Source organism: Panthera onca, chromosome A3 (genome assembly GCF_046562875.1).
Source record: "Panthera onca isolate mPanOnc1 chromosome A3, mPanOnc1 haplotype 2, whole genome shotgun sequence".
NCBI classification, from domain to species: Eukaryota; Metazoa; Chordata; class Mammalia; order Carnivora; family Felidae; genus Panthera; species Panthera onca.
In genome coordinates this window covers 7,949,817-7,964,171 of record NC_138341.1, presented here as the reverse complement: position 1 = coordinate 7,964,171, position 14,355 = coordinate 7,949,817, and the positions used below count along the sequence as shown (strand labels likewise).

Below are 14,355 nucleotides of genomic sequence, written 5' to 3'. Positions count from 1 at the left end.
TCTGTGCTGACAGCTCAGAGCCTGGAGACTGCTTAGGAGTCTGTGTCTCCCTCTCTCTGCACCCCTCTGCTTGTACTCTGTCTCTCTCTCTCTCTCTCTCTGAAAAATAAATAAACATAGAAAGCAAGAAAGCAAGAAAGCAAGAAATGCTGAATCCCAGGCTCAGCCCAGACCCACTGAGTCAGAATCTGCATTTTCCCAAGATCCCCAGGGCATTCACCTGTCTGTTTGAGAAGCACTGTCTAGAATTCTAGCCCAATGCTGTCTAATAGAAATATAATGGAGCCACATATGTAATTTAAAATTTTCTATGGGGCGCCTGGGTGGCGCAGTCGGTTAAGCGTCCGACTTCAGCCAGGTCATGATCTCGCGGTCCGTGAGTTCGAGCCCCGCGTCGGGCTCTGGGCTGACTGCTCGGAGCCTGGAGCCTGTTTCCAATTCTGTGTCTCCCTCTCTCTCTGCCCCTCCCCCGTTCATGCTCTGTCTCTCTCTGTCCCAAAAATAAATAAAAAACGTTGAAAAAAAAATTTTTTAAATTTTCTAGTAGCCGTGTTAAAAAAATAACAGTGAAACTAATTTTAATAATATATTTTATGGAACCCGCTATCCCAAACATGGTTGTTTCAACAGGTAACCAGCATAAAATTTTTATTGAGATTTTCCTTTTTTTTTTTTTTTGGTACTAAGTCTTTGAAATCTGATGTTTTATACTTTACCCATCTCATTCCAAACTAGCCACCTCTCAAGAGCTCAAGGCCCCATGTGTACAGTGTAGTGAGGACGGAGAACAGAGAACTCTTCTGAATTCTTTTTACGGAGCCATCATCATTCCGACACTAATGTGGCTTTGTGATTCTGTGCTGTCACACAACAGACCAATCTTAATTTTGTGTTAAAAATGAGGACTCTGGGAGCACCATCAATTGAGCGCCCGATTCTTCATTTCAGCTTAGGTCATGATCCCAGGGTCGTGAGTTCGAGCCTCGTGTTGGGCTCCTCACTGACAGCGTGGAGCCGGCTTGGGATTCTCTCTCTCTGCCTCTCTCTCTCTCTCTGCCTGTCTCTCCCTCTCTCAAAAATAAAGTAAACTTTAAAAAAAAAAAAAATGGGGGATTCTGGGGCCTCCTGGGTGGCTCAGTCGGTTAAGCGTCCAACTTCAGCTCAGGTCATGATCTCGCAGTTCGTGGGTTCGAGCCCCGCGTCAGACGCTGTGCTGAGCCTGGAGCCTGCTTTGGATTCTGTGTCTCCCTCTCTCTCTGCCCCTCCCCCACTCGTTCTCTGTCTTTCTGTCTCTCTCTCAAAAATAAATAACATTAAAAAAAAACTTTTTTTTAATTGAGGATTCTGGAGCTAGACTCCTTTACACCTTACCTTAGCTTCCAATAAGGAAGTTCAGGGCATTTGTGGGCCATAAAATTAATACAGGAAAATCCCAATTTATAAATCGTAAACATTTAGAGAAAAGATTTCATTTCTAATAGGAACTAAATAAAAAACAAAATTTGGAGGAAAGTAATCAATGATATACTGTGCAGGAATTTTACTGAATGAAACATGAAAGTTCTCTACCAGAGGACGAAAGAAAAGGAGTTCAGTCAATTGAAAGATGTACTGTGTTCATAGAAGTACACAAAATGATAAGAATGTTAATCTCCCATAATTTCAGTGTAATCTCTTTTTGTATCATTAAAAAAATTTTTTTTTAATATTTATTTTTGAGAGAGAGAGAAACAGAGCACAAGCGGGGGTGGGGGGCAGAGAGAGAGAGGGAGACACAGAATCCAAAGTAGGCTCCAGGCTCTGAGCTGTCAGCACAGAGCTCAACGCGGGGCTCGAACCCATGGACCGCGAGATCATGACCTGAGCCGAAGTCAGACGCTTCACCAACTAAGCCACCCAGGTGCCCCTCAGCATAATCTTAAATAAATTATCAGTAGGATTGTTGCACTAACCATGTGATAGGTTCTGTCCTAAATGCTTGAGACATATCTAAGTTTAAAAACCTGTACTTAATAGATACCTCAAAATAAGGTCTTCAAAGTTTACAAATATTAGGGCTAGAGCATGAACGTATGTGTATTTTTTGTTTTGTTTTACCAAGGAAGGAATCATACAAAATCCTCATAATGATTGCCTCTGGGGAGAGGGACAGGGGTAAACTGGAATTTTCTTTTTGTACCTTTCTATATCGTTCGATTTAAAAAAAAAAATTAATATTTATTTTTGAGAGAGAGAAAGAGAATGAGCGAGGGAGGGGCAGAGAGAGAAGGAGACACAGAATCCGAAGCAGGCTCCAGGTTCTGAGCTGCCAGCACAGAGCCCGATGCGGGGCTCGAACCCATAAACCATGAGATCACGACCTGAGCGGAAGTTGGATGCTTAACCGACTGAGCCACCCAGGCGCCCCCTCATTTTTTTAAATGTGTAAGTATAATACTTTGTGAAATGTCAATGAGTAAGACATTTTTAAATGTTGTATTTAAAAACATCATGATGATTGACTGGTGAATCTGGGTCAAGGCTCTATTCCTTCTCTGCTGCCCTGAGCCCATCCAAGCTCTTTCTAAGAGCATCTTTCTGGGCACGTTGCCTCATCTGGAACATGAAGGGGTTAGATTAGCTCTCTCAGGGTCTCCGTGCAGCTCTAATATTTCAGGATTCTTTTTTCCATTCATTCATTCAGCTGGTTTTGAGGGCCTAGAACGTTACAGGTGCACGTGTACCAGTGACCAGCCTCAGGGACCTTACAGCACGCTGTGGTTAAGTGCTGTGATGCAGGGGTGTGCCTGGTTGTATTAGGACAGGGTAGATCAGCACGTCTGAAAGCAGGGGTGGGGAGGAGAGTCTGGGGGAGCTGAGCAGCATGAGTGGGTACTACTGGGGGTTTACAAGGAGGGGGAGGTCGGAAACAGTCATTAAGAGCTGAACAGCGAACACATCCGGTTAGGACTGTGACACCTAGAGGAGTCCAGATCATTAAAAGGCGTTCAGTTGATATTTGTCCAGTGACTTGAAGAAATGTCATGCGGCCAGGGTAATTTTTTAATTTATATTTTGCTTCTCTTTATTTAAAAAATGTTTTTTTTCCCTAAGTTTATTTATTTTGAGAGAGAGAGAGAGAGAGAGAGAGAGCGCAAGCATGAGTGGGGAGGGGCAGAGAGAAGAGAGAGAGACAGACAGACAGAATCCCAGGTAGACTTTGCAGCTGTCAGCGCAGAGCCTGACACGGGGCTCGAACTCGCACACCGTGAGATTATGACCTGAGCTGAAACCTAGAGTCAGATACTTCACCAACTGAGCCACCCAGGCGCCCCTTGCTTCTCTGTAGAATGCCCTCAAGGGCGCCTGGGTGGTTCAGTCGGTGAAGCGTCTGACTTCGGCTCAGGTCATGATCTCGCGGTCCGTGAGTTCGAGCCCCGCGTCGGGCTCTGGGCTGATGGCTCGGAGCCCGGAGCCTGCTTCGGATTCTGTGTCTCCCTCTCTCTCTGACCCTCCCCCGCTCATGCTCTGTCTCTCCCTGTCTCAAAAATAAATAAACGTTAAAAAAAAAATTAAAAAAAAAACCAAACCAGCTTTCTAGAATGCCCTTAGAAGAACCCACTCCTTAAGATCTGCATCATTCAGCAGACATCCACACTCAGATACGTAATCTCCGATCCACATCTTTGAGCTAACCCTCAGCCAACTTCATGGAGCCACACGGGTAAAGAGAAGCCACCAGCTATACCACAGGTAGGCACTGCGCTCAGGGGCGAGTGACAGTCACCAATGTACCACAGAAACCCAGGAGGTATATACGGGTGTCTAAGCACCTGTGAAATGCAATATTTCAATCAGCATCGTCGAAGCAAGCTAAGACACTGGGAAGAACTCAAAACAACTGCTAATGGGGGGTGGGGAGGGGGGCGCCTTTTTCAAGACTGAATCCTTTGGTTTCTCAAATGTTCGCGAATTACAGGGTAAATACAGAGTAAATTAACAAAGTCACCATGGAGGAACAAATCAAACAAACAAACAAAACAAAACAAAACAAAAGGAGAGAGGGAGAGAGAAAAGCCAGGAAACGAAACCTGCCTTCCAGCTACATGGAAAAACACTCTAGTGCCCCGAGTAAATAAATAATAAAAGGATATGGAAACAATACACCCTGAAAACTCTCGTCCCTCCTCTGTTCTCCTGGCCAGAAGCAGTGCCGACAGGTTGGTGCTGCCTGAGCTACAAACCCAGCTAGCATTTATTTAGCTAAATAACACTCGAGGACTCTTTAAAGAGTCAGGTAGGGCATTTCAAAGCCCCGAAGCCTGTCAGTTAGTGTATCCCATTATTGGACGCCAAGCTCCAGTATTAACTCCGGAGACAAAGTACCTTGGCCCCCGGGTCAGATCAATGCTAGAAATAAAGGGGGCTCAGATCACACCATTTTCCTTTCTCGCCGGTAAGAAGGCTCCTGAGAACATGTACCCACAAAGAAAAAGACTGAAACAACGCACAGTGACTGTCAGTTCTCACCACACCTAGCCCTGTTTTTAGAAAACATCTTAATTCATATAGGTTCTGGTTCCCGATGATAGCCTTGACCTTGCCTGCTCACATACTTTCATATTATTTCTTCGACACACGCTGTGCCACCAGCACAAACAAGCCGTGCAACCAGTAGGTGTGGAACAGCACACGGATAAAAACAAAGCAAAACACAAAGGAAATGAAGGTGGAAATGAAAATCCAGCATCACAGAATTTTAGAGCTAGAGGAGGCTTTGGGGAGTAAGAAACAGGCGAAGGACCTGCACTAGGGCAGATAACTGGTAGCAAAGAAAGATCTAGAAGGGTCTAGAAAAGTCTAGAAAGGTAAAAATGTTGACTAGCTGTCACTTCTGCAGGGGGCCTGGAAACAATTCTCTTCTTAAAGGCAATATTGCCACTTCTCACTATAGGACCTCATGAAGTGGTTTGTCAGGGCTGCTGAGAAAACTGAAAGCAATGACCAGCCTAGGGCAGTGGGCTGGCCCCCATGGTGTCTGTCACACCCACCTCCCTATGGAGAGCAGCCTAAGAAAGGAGTTGATATTTAGGGATCAAGCCACTTTCGGGGGGGGGGGGGGGGGCGTCCAGTTTTCATAGAACCTGTCCTGGGATTTGACAGTATTTGATTTAACATGATTTCACTCCCTTTCATTCTTCTTTGGAAGCAGAGATGTTCCGTACTATCCCATCTTACATATGAGAAAGCCAAAGGTTTGCTTTCTTTTTCAAAGACTCCGTGCTGCCAACTACTTGGGGACAAGGGCTGCCTTTATGTGGTTAGAGCAACATCCTCCATGTAGCAAAACGTTACCAACAAAGGCTGATTTCCACTTTCAGGCAAGGGGTGGGTGAGCCCCAACAGAAGCAGAACACCTAATTTCTACCTCGCGGCACCAATCTGCAGATTGAGACTCCTCGAAGATCAGTAGGGCTCCTATAAAAATGCGGAGGGGGGCGCCTGGGGGGCTCAGTCGGTTAAGCATCTGACTCGATTCCGGCTCGGGTCACGATCTCACCATTCACAGGACCGAGCCCCGCGTCGGGCTGTGTGCGGACAGCGCGGAACCTGCTTGGCATTCCCTCTCTGCCTCTCTTTCTCTCAACATAAATTAAACAATTTTTTTTCAACGTGTTAAAACAAAGCGGTGACATGTCACAGCACCGTTGCGCTGAGAAGACAAAACAGCAACGTCGACAGGCCCTGAGGATCTGAAACCCTCGGTGGGGGTGGTGAGATCCAGCGGGGGGCTGGCTCTGGGTCTGTGTCCTAGTCAAGACCTGGCCGTCATGGCCCATTTTCCTCATCTACTCCATCTGTATTCTTTTTCTTGTCTTCCTTTTTTTTTTTTTTTAGAGACAGAGAGAGAGAGAACATGCAAGCTGGGAAGTGGAGCGGGGGGGGGGGGGGAGAGAGAGAGAGAGAGAGAGAGAGAGAGAGAGAGAGAGAGAGAGAGAACCTTAAGCAGACTCCACACTCGGCACAGAGCCACACATGGGGCTTGATCCCACGACACTGGGATATGACCTGAGCCGAAATCAAGAGTCGTTCTCTCAACTAACTGACTGAGCCACCCAGGCGGCCCTGCATTCTTTTTCAATTAAATGAGACCATCTGGTAAGCAACATGTTTTCAGTTTCACCCAAACTAGGGATTATTATTATTTTGAAACACCCAAATAAACAAATTATGGCAAATCTCTATGATGTAACACTACAGTGGAAGAGTTAATGGCGAGAGCCAAAGTGTAAGATGTGAATGGGGCGCCTGGGTGGCTTCGAGTTCGAGTCCTGCATCAGACTCCGTGCCGACAGCTCGAAGCCTGGAGCCTGCTTGGGATTCTGTGTCTGCCTCTCCCCTGCTTAGAATCTGTCTGTCTGTCTCAAAAATAAACATTAAGAAAATTAAAAAAAAAAAAAACAACAAAGTTTAAGATATGAAGAGAAGAGCAAGTTACAACCACATATAACATGATGTCACTGTTACTAATATATGCATGCATAAATAACGCGGGTAGAAAAAAACTGCAAATACGATATAACATCACAGTGGTTTTCTCTGAATGGCATAACTCCTGGTGATCTGTATTTTTGTTTTCACGCTTTTCTGTGATCCATATATATTTTCTAATGCTTATGTACCGGGTGTGTAGCAATTAAAAAATAAATGAATAAATGCCTTGAAGACTTTAAAATATCTTCATGTACTTTTGGTGCGAGTGTGGATAGGGAACAATTCCTTGGAGAAGGGATGTGGGCATATGTGTACAACGCTGCATGCAAATACTCTTCGACCCGGCATTTCAACTTGTGATGACCCGCTCCCACAGGTGCGCAAGGAAGTAGACAAAAGGACCATCAAGACAGCATTGGTTGTAACAGCAAAAGTCCAGAAGACTCAAATGCCCATCGATAGGGAAATACAAGTAAATTAGGGCACGTCTATTCATGCTAATACAGCCAGTAGAAAAACCCAGCTGCGGACTGACATGAAACTATCTCTAAGTGGGGCGCCTGGGTGGCTTAGTCGGTTAAACGTCCGACTTCGGCTCAGGTCGTGATCTCGCAGTTCGTAGGTTTGAGCCCCACATCGGGCTCTGTGCTAATGGCTCAGAGTCTGGAGCCTGCTTCGGATTCTGCGTCTCCCTCTCTCTCTGCCCCTCCCCAGCTCACACACTCTCTCTCTCTCTCTCTCTCTCTCTCTCAAAAATAAAGAAACATTAAAAAAAACCCAAAACACCTCTATCTCTAAGATACGTGATTAACTGAGAAAAGCAAGGTGCAGGATATATGCTATCATTTGTGTAAAACTGTTTTTGGTATTTGCACACGTACAGGCTGTCTCCAGAAGGTGCTCCTAAAGATTGTCATAATGTTGCCTCAAAAGAAGGAAATGAGGGAAACAGGAAAGAGGAAACCAGATGAGAGGAAAGCTTAATGTAATTGGATAGCCTTCCTTCTGTACTTTGAATCTTTGACTTTGAGCAAATATTACCACAAAAACAAAACCAAACAAAAAACTTGAAAACGTAAAAGCCTCAGGGGAAACCGCATCAATTATTTTTCTAAAGGTTTCAGCACCTTATGCCATAAGCCTCTTCATTTTGAAGGCAGCCCCCCAGTATTGCTGCCTCCAGGAAAAAAAAAAACACAACTATTCAAGGGACCCCAAGTGTTGCTGTTGACCGGGGGCCCTCATGCAGTCACGCTGGCTCTTTTTTTTATAATTTTTTTAAGTTTATTTTTATTTGCAAGAGAGAAAGAGAGCTAGTGGGGGAGGGGCAGAGAGAACGGGAGACAGAATCCCAAGCAGACCCCGAACTGCCCGCACAGAGCCCCCTGCGGGTCTCGAACTCACAAACCATGAGATCATGACCTGAGCCGAAATCAAGAGTCTGACGCTTAACCGACTGAGCCACCCAGGCATCTCCACACTGGTTCTTGATGTGACCTCTAGGATCGGGTTTGGACAAGCATGGGTTCAGGCAAAGCAAGAGCGCTGTGTCCTTTGACAACACCATCAAATTCTCACTTGTATGCAGTAAATAAGAAATTGTTTACCTTTCAGCAAAGGTATCGAGTTTCCCCAGCTCATCAGAGAGGCCAACAAGGGAATCCAAGGTCCCCACCTAGAAAGGTTGCAAAGACGTTAGCGGCTCGCGCTTTATGGCAGGGAAGGTGTAGGTCACTTTCAACAACAGTTCAGGGACTTCTGTGACTTCCGTCTTGCCTTAGTTATTCTGGGTCAACGGCCAAACTGGAAATTGGGAAGAGCTCTTAAGAGAATCAGCGGATTGGGGATATTTTCTCATTTTTAAAGTTTAGCTGTTATTATTATTACTGCCAACAGGATGAACTGTTACATTTCTGCCACAGGAAGGAGCAACTTCTGTATCATTGTGGGACCCCAGCTCATTATCTTCTTAAAGTGGCAGTCTGCTGGTCACATGATCAATCCCCATCGCTGAGGAGGAAATGTACCAGAAAGCAAGTTAAAGAAGTTACCTTTTTTTTTTTTTTTTTTTTTTTTAGTTTTTATTTATTTATTTTTTAAGAGAAAGAGAAAGAATGCACACATGTGAGCAGGGGAGGGGCGGAGAGAACGAGAGAATCCCAAGCAGGCTCTGTGCTGTCAGCACAGAGCCCAACATGGGCCTCGATCTCATGACCCTGAGATCATGACCTGAGCTGAAATCAAGCATCGGGTGCTTAACTGACTGAGCCACCCAGGTGCCCCAAGAAGTCACCATTTCTAAACGCTTTTCTTCTCCAAGATGTCCAACCAATCCCTGTCTCTGTTCTGCTTTGCTGTTATTAACAATGATCTTGCGGGGGGGGGGGGGGGCAAGCTTCCTCCCCTCCCCCCGCCTCATCATTCCTGCAAGTCTTTCTCTTTTCAGATTACTTATAACGATCTATTTCTTAATGTGAAAATTATCACACAGCCCAAAACTGTATTTAAAGGTCTCTTCCCGGAATTAGAAGGAGAGACTCTGTGTTCAGATTACCAATCCCCAATCGGACATTAAAAAGCAATTAAGATTAACACTGCGTGTCAAGTATACTTTAATATAAAAAAGATACTTTAAGAAATACCTTAAGAAAGGCAGTTAGGAAATGATGAAGCGTAGCTATCTCTAATAAGTGCAGTTTGCTTCTCTTTCAAGCGACCTGATGTTAAGCAATATTTGGCAGAGGTCCTGCCTCTTATCTTTGTTCCCTCCAGTCTAACACATTGCCTTACAAAGAGTAAGCGGCGAATGGATGCTGAATTCCCCGACCTTCCCAGCGCCGGTCGCCAGGCAAACAGTGGCAGCAACGTACAGATTCAGAAATCAGTGCTGCCACTGACCAGATGTATCACCCTCGTCTCCTTTCCCCGCCCTTCCTGATCTATAACGTGGGCCTTGTGAACATTCCAGATGGTGTGTTCAAAGTGCCTGGCCCCCAGCATACCGCTCGATAAACACTAGCAAATAGGGTCGCATCACCAATGATGCTGACGGTGCAGCCCTTTTGGTAGACTGGCCGACTGAGGTTTGAAAAAGAGGATAGGGCAGTTTTCTAGAACGGCTACCGCTGGGCAGTTAGGGCCATCCCTCCAGCACCCACAGTGCATCTGCATAGCTGTCACTGAAAAATGCCTCAAGCCTCTTCTCTCTGGAAGCTTACAATCTTAGGAAGGATTGCGACAAGGCTACTCTTTGGAAGTAAAAAGACTGCACACCTCGTTCCTCTCTCACATTTGTTAGTTTCCAACTTTGTTCTCCACAGCAAGAACCCTTAGACTTCCCTGCCTCGTGTCTTTCTGCCATCGGCCCGGTCGCCGTTAAGTTCCCTTCCTGCCTCTCCATCAGATTCCATCTGAATCTCCCACCCCGCTTCCAGTTCAAGAGCACAGTCAAGACCGAAGCTCTCCACGCCTGTACATTTCCACTGTATCGTGGGGCTTCTTGGATGTCGAAGACAAAACGGGAAGAATCCTAGAACAACAACTCACAAGAGCCTCGGTGTGGAAAACCCTCTCCCCGTTTTTCTTTTTTTTTGAAGACACTGCTACCCACACCCTTCTCTCCCTGTTCATTCTGTCCTGTGTTTTTGGGTCCATAGGAACCACAACTAACTCTGGGCTGTGGCACGAAGTCCCATCCAGACCACTGACTTCCCTGTGCATCATCCCCCCCGCCCCCCCCCCCCAGGCTTATCCTCAACGTTGCTGCCTTTGACCTGTTATTTTCTCCTTGGCTTCCCAGGAGACACCCACCCCCCACCCACCCCACACCATCATGTCCTTCCTCTTTCCCCAGGAACTTTACCTTGAAGTCCGGAATCGAGAATTTGGTGTTATAAGACAGGTTGGACTTGGAGGTTACCGTGTTCATCCTCTCCAGGGCTTGTAAGTTTTCCTTATCGCCGGGGGCAGAAATTAACCAAAACTCCGACATGGCTTCCAGACTTCTTTTATCCAGTTACTGACCAGAACCACAGCAACACGCACAAACAGAAACAGGAGGAGAGAAGTGTCAAATATCTCTACTCCTTCACCACTTCCCTTCCCTCAGAATTAATCCTCTCCAGGAGGTGTTGCCTTTACTATATCCCATTCTTCGTCCCCCGCGACCTTCCAATTCAGATTCTCTAGTTCCAAGGACACCCATGTGCTGATCTGCAGTGCTCTTATCTTTGCTTGAAAAGACCGCAAAGTCTTCCGTTGGAAAGCCCTCAGGTCTCCACAAAGACTCCCAAACCATCCCTAGGGTGGTTCTGACTGGTTTTAAGGGTTGGGGGGAGGGATGGGGACAGCAAGATTCCCGGTCCTTTTACTCCCCTCTCTCCTGACATCAGAATACAAACGGGGGTGAGGGGGGTGGACAGCCAGCCAGCCAGCCAGGCTGGGGCCTTCTGAAATAGTTCCCTCCTTTCCACATTGTACTTTCTGGGATGAAGCGAAGGCAGGAATGAGACAAGGTGGCGTTTTCACAACAGGAGCTTGGGCAAACCCCAGATCGTTTACTGACCGGCCTTCAGAATGGTGCTAGCCTTAAAAGTAAGACTTCAGAAGAGCTCCCCTCGTTCCCAAATAAGCAAAAAAAGCCGGGGGGGGGGGGGGGGGACGACTAAAGTCGTCTTCCACCAGCCCAGGTGTGCACTCTGCAGAGGCGGGCATCGTGCTGGGCCTGGCAGTTTCTGTCCAGCGCCTGCCGCTTGCAAAGTCGATTCGTTCTGCTCATTCAAACGTGCACACGCCCACACCTCTGTCCCCTCGGCCCGTGCCTCCCTTCCCATCGCCTCGCGAAGCGTCTCCGGAAGGCTAGGGAGAAACAGGCGACAGCCAGCCAGAGCCCCGGCCTGCAAGTTTTTCCTTTTGACCCTCGTCTCACTCCACTCCAAGGTACCCTCGGTCCCTCCTAACTCCGGGCACAACGGACGCAGTTCCTCTCGGTCTTGACCGCCGATGGCCTGGGGACAAACGGGCCCGGCGCAGAAGCTGGGGAGATGCCACCTGCCCGGCCCCGGGGAGGGCGCCGCGGAGGCGCTGGTTCTCTGGCTCCCACCGGGAAAGCGCGGCCCGGGACGGCGGACCCGCGTGCGCGGGGCGGCCCGCCCCGGTCCCCCGGGTCTCGGCGCCGCCTCTCCCGCCGCCGCCCCGCGTCCCCGACGCGCCGCGCGTCCTTACCGGGAGCCGGCGGCCGCGCGGGCGTGCTGCGGGCGGGCACGGGGTCGGAGCGCACGGCCGGCTCCCGGGAGGCAGCGGCTTCTGCGCGGCGCCCCGCCCCGAGCTTTTATCCGGAGCGGGAGGCGGCCCCCCGCCCGCCCCTCGGACATTTGCATACCCGGCCGCCCGCCTCCCGCGGGGGCCCGGCTGCGGCCCGCGCGCGTCCCGGGCCGCCCGGGCCCTGGGTCGCCCCCCGCCCCCCACCCCGCCCAGGTGGGTCGGGGCGGGACCCGGGGGGAGCCTCGGGCGGGGTCTGCAGTCCACAACGTAGCGGAGCGCGCGGGACGTGCCGGACCGAGCGAAGCAGGGGGTGCGAAGTACTCGGGACTCCCGCCCCCACCCGGCGATGACCGAGCACGGGGGCTCGGGAATCCCGCGGCGAAGAGGCCTGATCTGTGGGAAGAAACGCCACAGGTCCACGTGTGTTCTGGAACACACCTGGACAGAGGCCCAGACCTTCCTGGGCTTGTGGGCGAGAGCTTGCCGCTGGTTGCCAGGGAAACTCCCCACTGCCAGGCGCGCCCACCTCACCCTACCCCCTTCAAAGCTGCCCTGGGTATTGGAGGGGTTTAAAACTCAGAGTCTGAGTACCAGGATGTGGGGTCGTGATCCGTGCTGTTTGAAAAAAGACAAGGAACCCCCCCCCCCGAAATTAACGTCTGAACGTTAAACAAAACAAGAAAACCCCGACTTCATTTCCTCTGGAGTAATGGAGGAAACTTTAGTGTAGCCTTCCCTGTGGGCGATGTTTTTGGTGGTTTCTGGGAAAGATAAAAATCTCAGAATGAGTTTTTTTTTGGGGGGGGGGGTGTTGAAGAAGGTTTGCTGGCTTCCTGGAGAATGAACTGTGCCTTCCTAGATAAAACTAGGGGGACCATCATCCCATTGCCGAGAATGCTTTCGGGTCTTCGGAAGGGAAGGGAAGGGAAGGTGTAACTCCAGATGCTGGCACGAGAAGCCCCAGATGCGGAACAGAAAGGTGGTTTCTAAGATCACAACAGGCTCGCACTGCAATCCTGTTGTGGGTTTGGAACTGGCAGTTCGGAACTCCCAACACCTGCGCCGTGCATCATCGTTATTGGGACACTCGTGTGCATTAGTCAGTCCTTGCAACATCTTCCCGAGGGTGGACACCTGAAACCAAGGGATGAGGAAACGCCATGGGCACAGGGAGGTTAAATGGTGATTCCAAGCGAAGGAGTGGCCTGGTTGCACGTTGAACCTGGGGTCTCCAATCTTGGACTTGACCCCGTGATGCCATTCTTTCCAGCTAGGCAAAACAGAATTGTAGAGCTGGGGGCAAACCCTAAGTACAAAGAAGAGTAAGGTTGCCCCACAAGTTGCATGAATTGCTGGGTGTCGTGTCACTGGCTAATGGCAAAGCTACGCGTGGGACCGCGGGTCCTTTGCCTTGCTCCCAGCAAGCCTGCAGGACGGGGTCGTAACTCTGGGGAAGAAAGCACGTTTTCCATTTCAGATAACATTCAGAGCCACTGACCTGGCTTCTTAGAGACTGGGCAACACATGTAGAGGTGTTCCCAACTTTTGCTTATGGCACCATTCTTTCTGTAAGTATGGTTTCCTCTAACAAGCTTGTTTCATGGAATAAAAGACAAGTCAGACACAAAATAACTCCCGGACGTCTGATAAAGAAAATATTGAGGGCCTCCAGTGTTCCTTGTCTGACTTAAAATCTTCCTACTCAAAATCTAAAATCTTTCTGGTTATTGTACATCTTGCTTGGGCTTCTTGTGAAACATCGGAAGTTGTAATAGTTGATGACTACTGTTCTAGAGATAGCATGACTTTTTTCAACTAACTTTTTTCTGCTTCTCAAGGTGATTCTATCCTGCGTATAGAGGATTCGGAAACCAGAAAAGTATAAAGAAGAAAGTAAAAAATTGGCTGTATTTCCATGATCTCAAAATAACCACTGTTAACATTCTCCTTGTTACTTCTTCTTCTTCCTTTTTTTTTTTTTTTTTTTTTTTAGGTAGTCTTCACTACCTCACAGCATGGAGCCCATCGTGGGGCTTGAACTCACGACCCTGAGCTCCAGACCTGAGCTGAGATCAAGAGTTGGACGCTTAACTGACCGAGCCACTCAAGCACCCCCCTCTTTGTTATTTTTTAATGCATATTCGTAAATACAGGCATAGACTTTTTGGCATGACTGAGATTACATATTCTACATGAGGGTCGGCATCCTTCTGTTGATTGTTTTTTAAAGATCAAGAAATTATCAAACCTATCTTATCAGCGAAGGATAATCCAATGTCATCAGCAATTTACTACAGCTCAGAATTTGAGTCAGATGCATTGGATTTCAAAGGTAAATAGAAATCTGGTTGGACAACTTACATCTTAAAGAAAAGGAAAAAAAAAAGAACAGAGAGAATGAAGAGGGAGAGAGAGAGAGAGAGAGAGATGAAAACAACAGTATGTTGCCCCAGGGGGAATCTTTTGATTTGCAGCTTTCAAAGGCAACATCTGTACTCATCAGTTTTGAATGGACTTGTGTTATTCTCTCAAGTTCCCTATAATCAGTCTTTAACACAGAAAAATAAGGAGAAATCCACCAAAAGCAGTGTACAACAGCACTCCCACTAAGGAAAGTCG

General features: G+C 48.0%; 1 protein-coding gene across 7 annotated transcripts in view; it reads right to left on the bottom strand.

The window, feature by feature from the left end:
• ATP6V1C2 (ATPase H+ transporting V1 subunit C2) overlaps window positions 1-11,783 on the bottom strand; it is a 52,909-nt gene extending 41,126 nt beyond the window's left edge. For all 7 annotated transcript variants that reach the window (XM_060648496.2, XM_060648512.2, XM_060648521.2 and 4 more), the window contains exons 1-3: window positions 11,698-11,783; window positions 10,337-10,492; window positions 8,082-8,149 (exon numbers count right to left, since the gene is read on the bottom strand). In XM_060648496.2, coding sequence (XP_060504479.1) covers window positions 8,082-8,149; window positions 10,337-10,465 — 197 coding nt within the window. In that variant the 5' untranslated portion in view covers window positions 10,466-10,492; window positions 11,698-11,783. The remainder of the gene's footprint in view (window positions 1-8,081; window positions 8,150-10,336; window positions 10,493-11,697) is intronic.
• Between the last annotated feature and the right edge of the window lie 2,572 nt (window positions 11,784-14,355).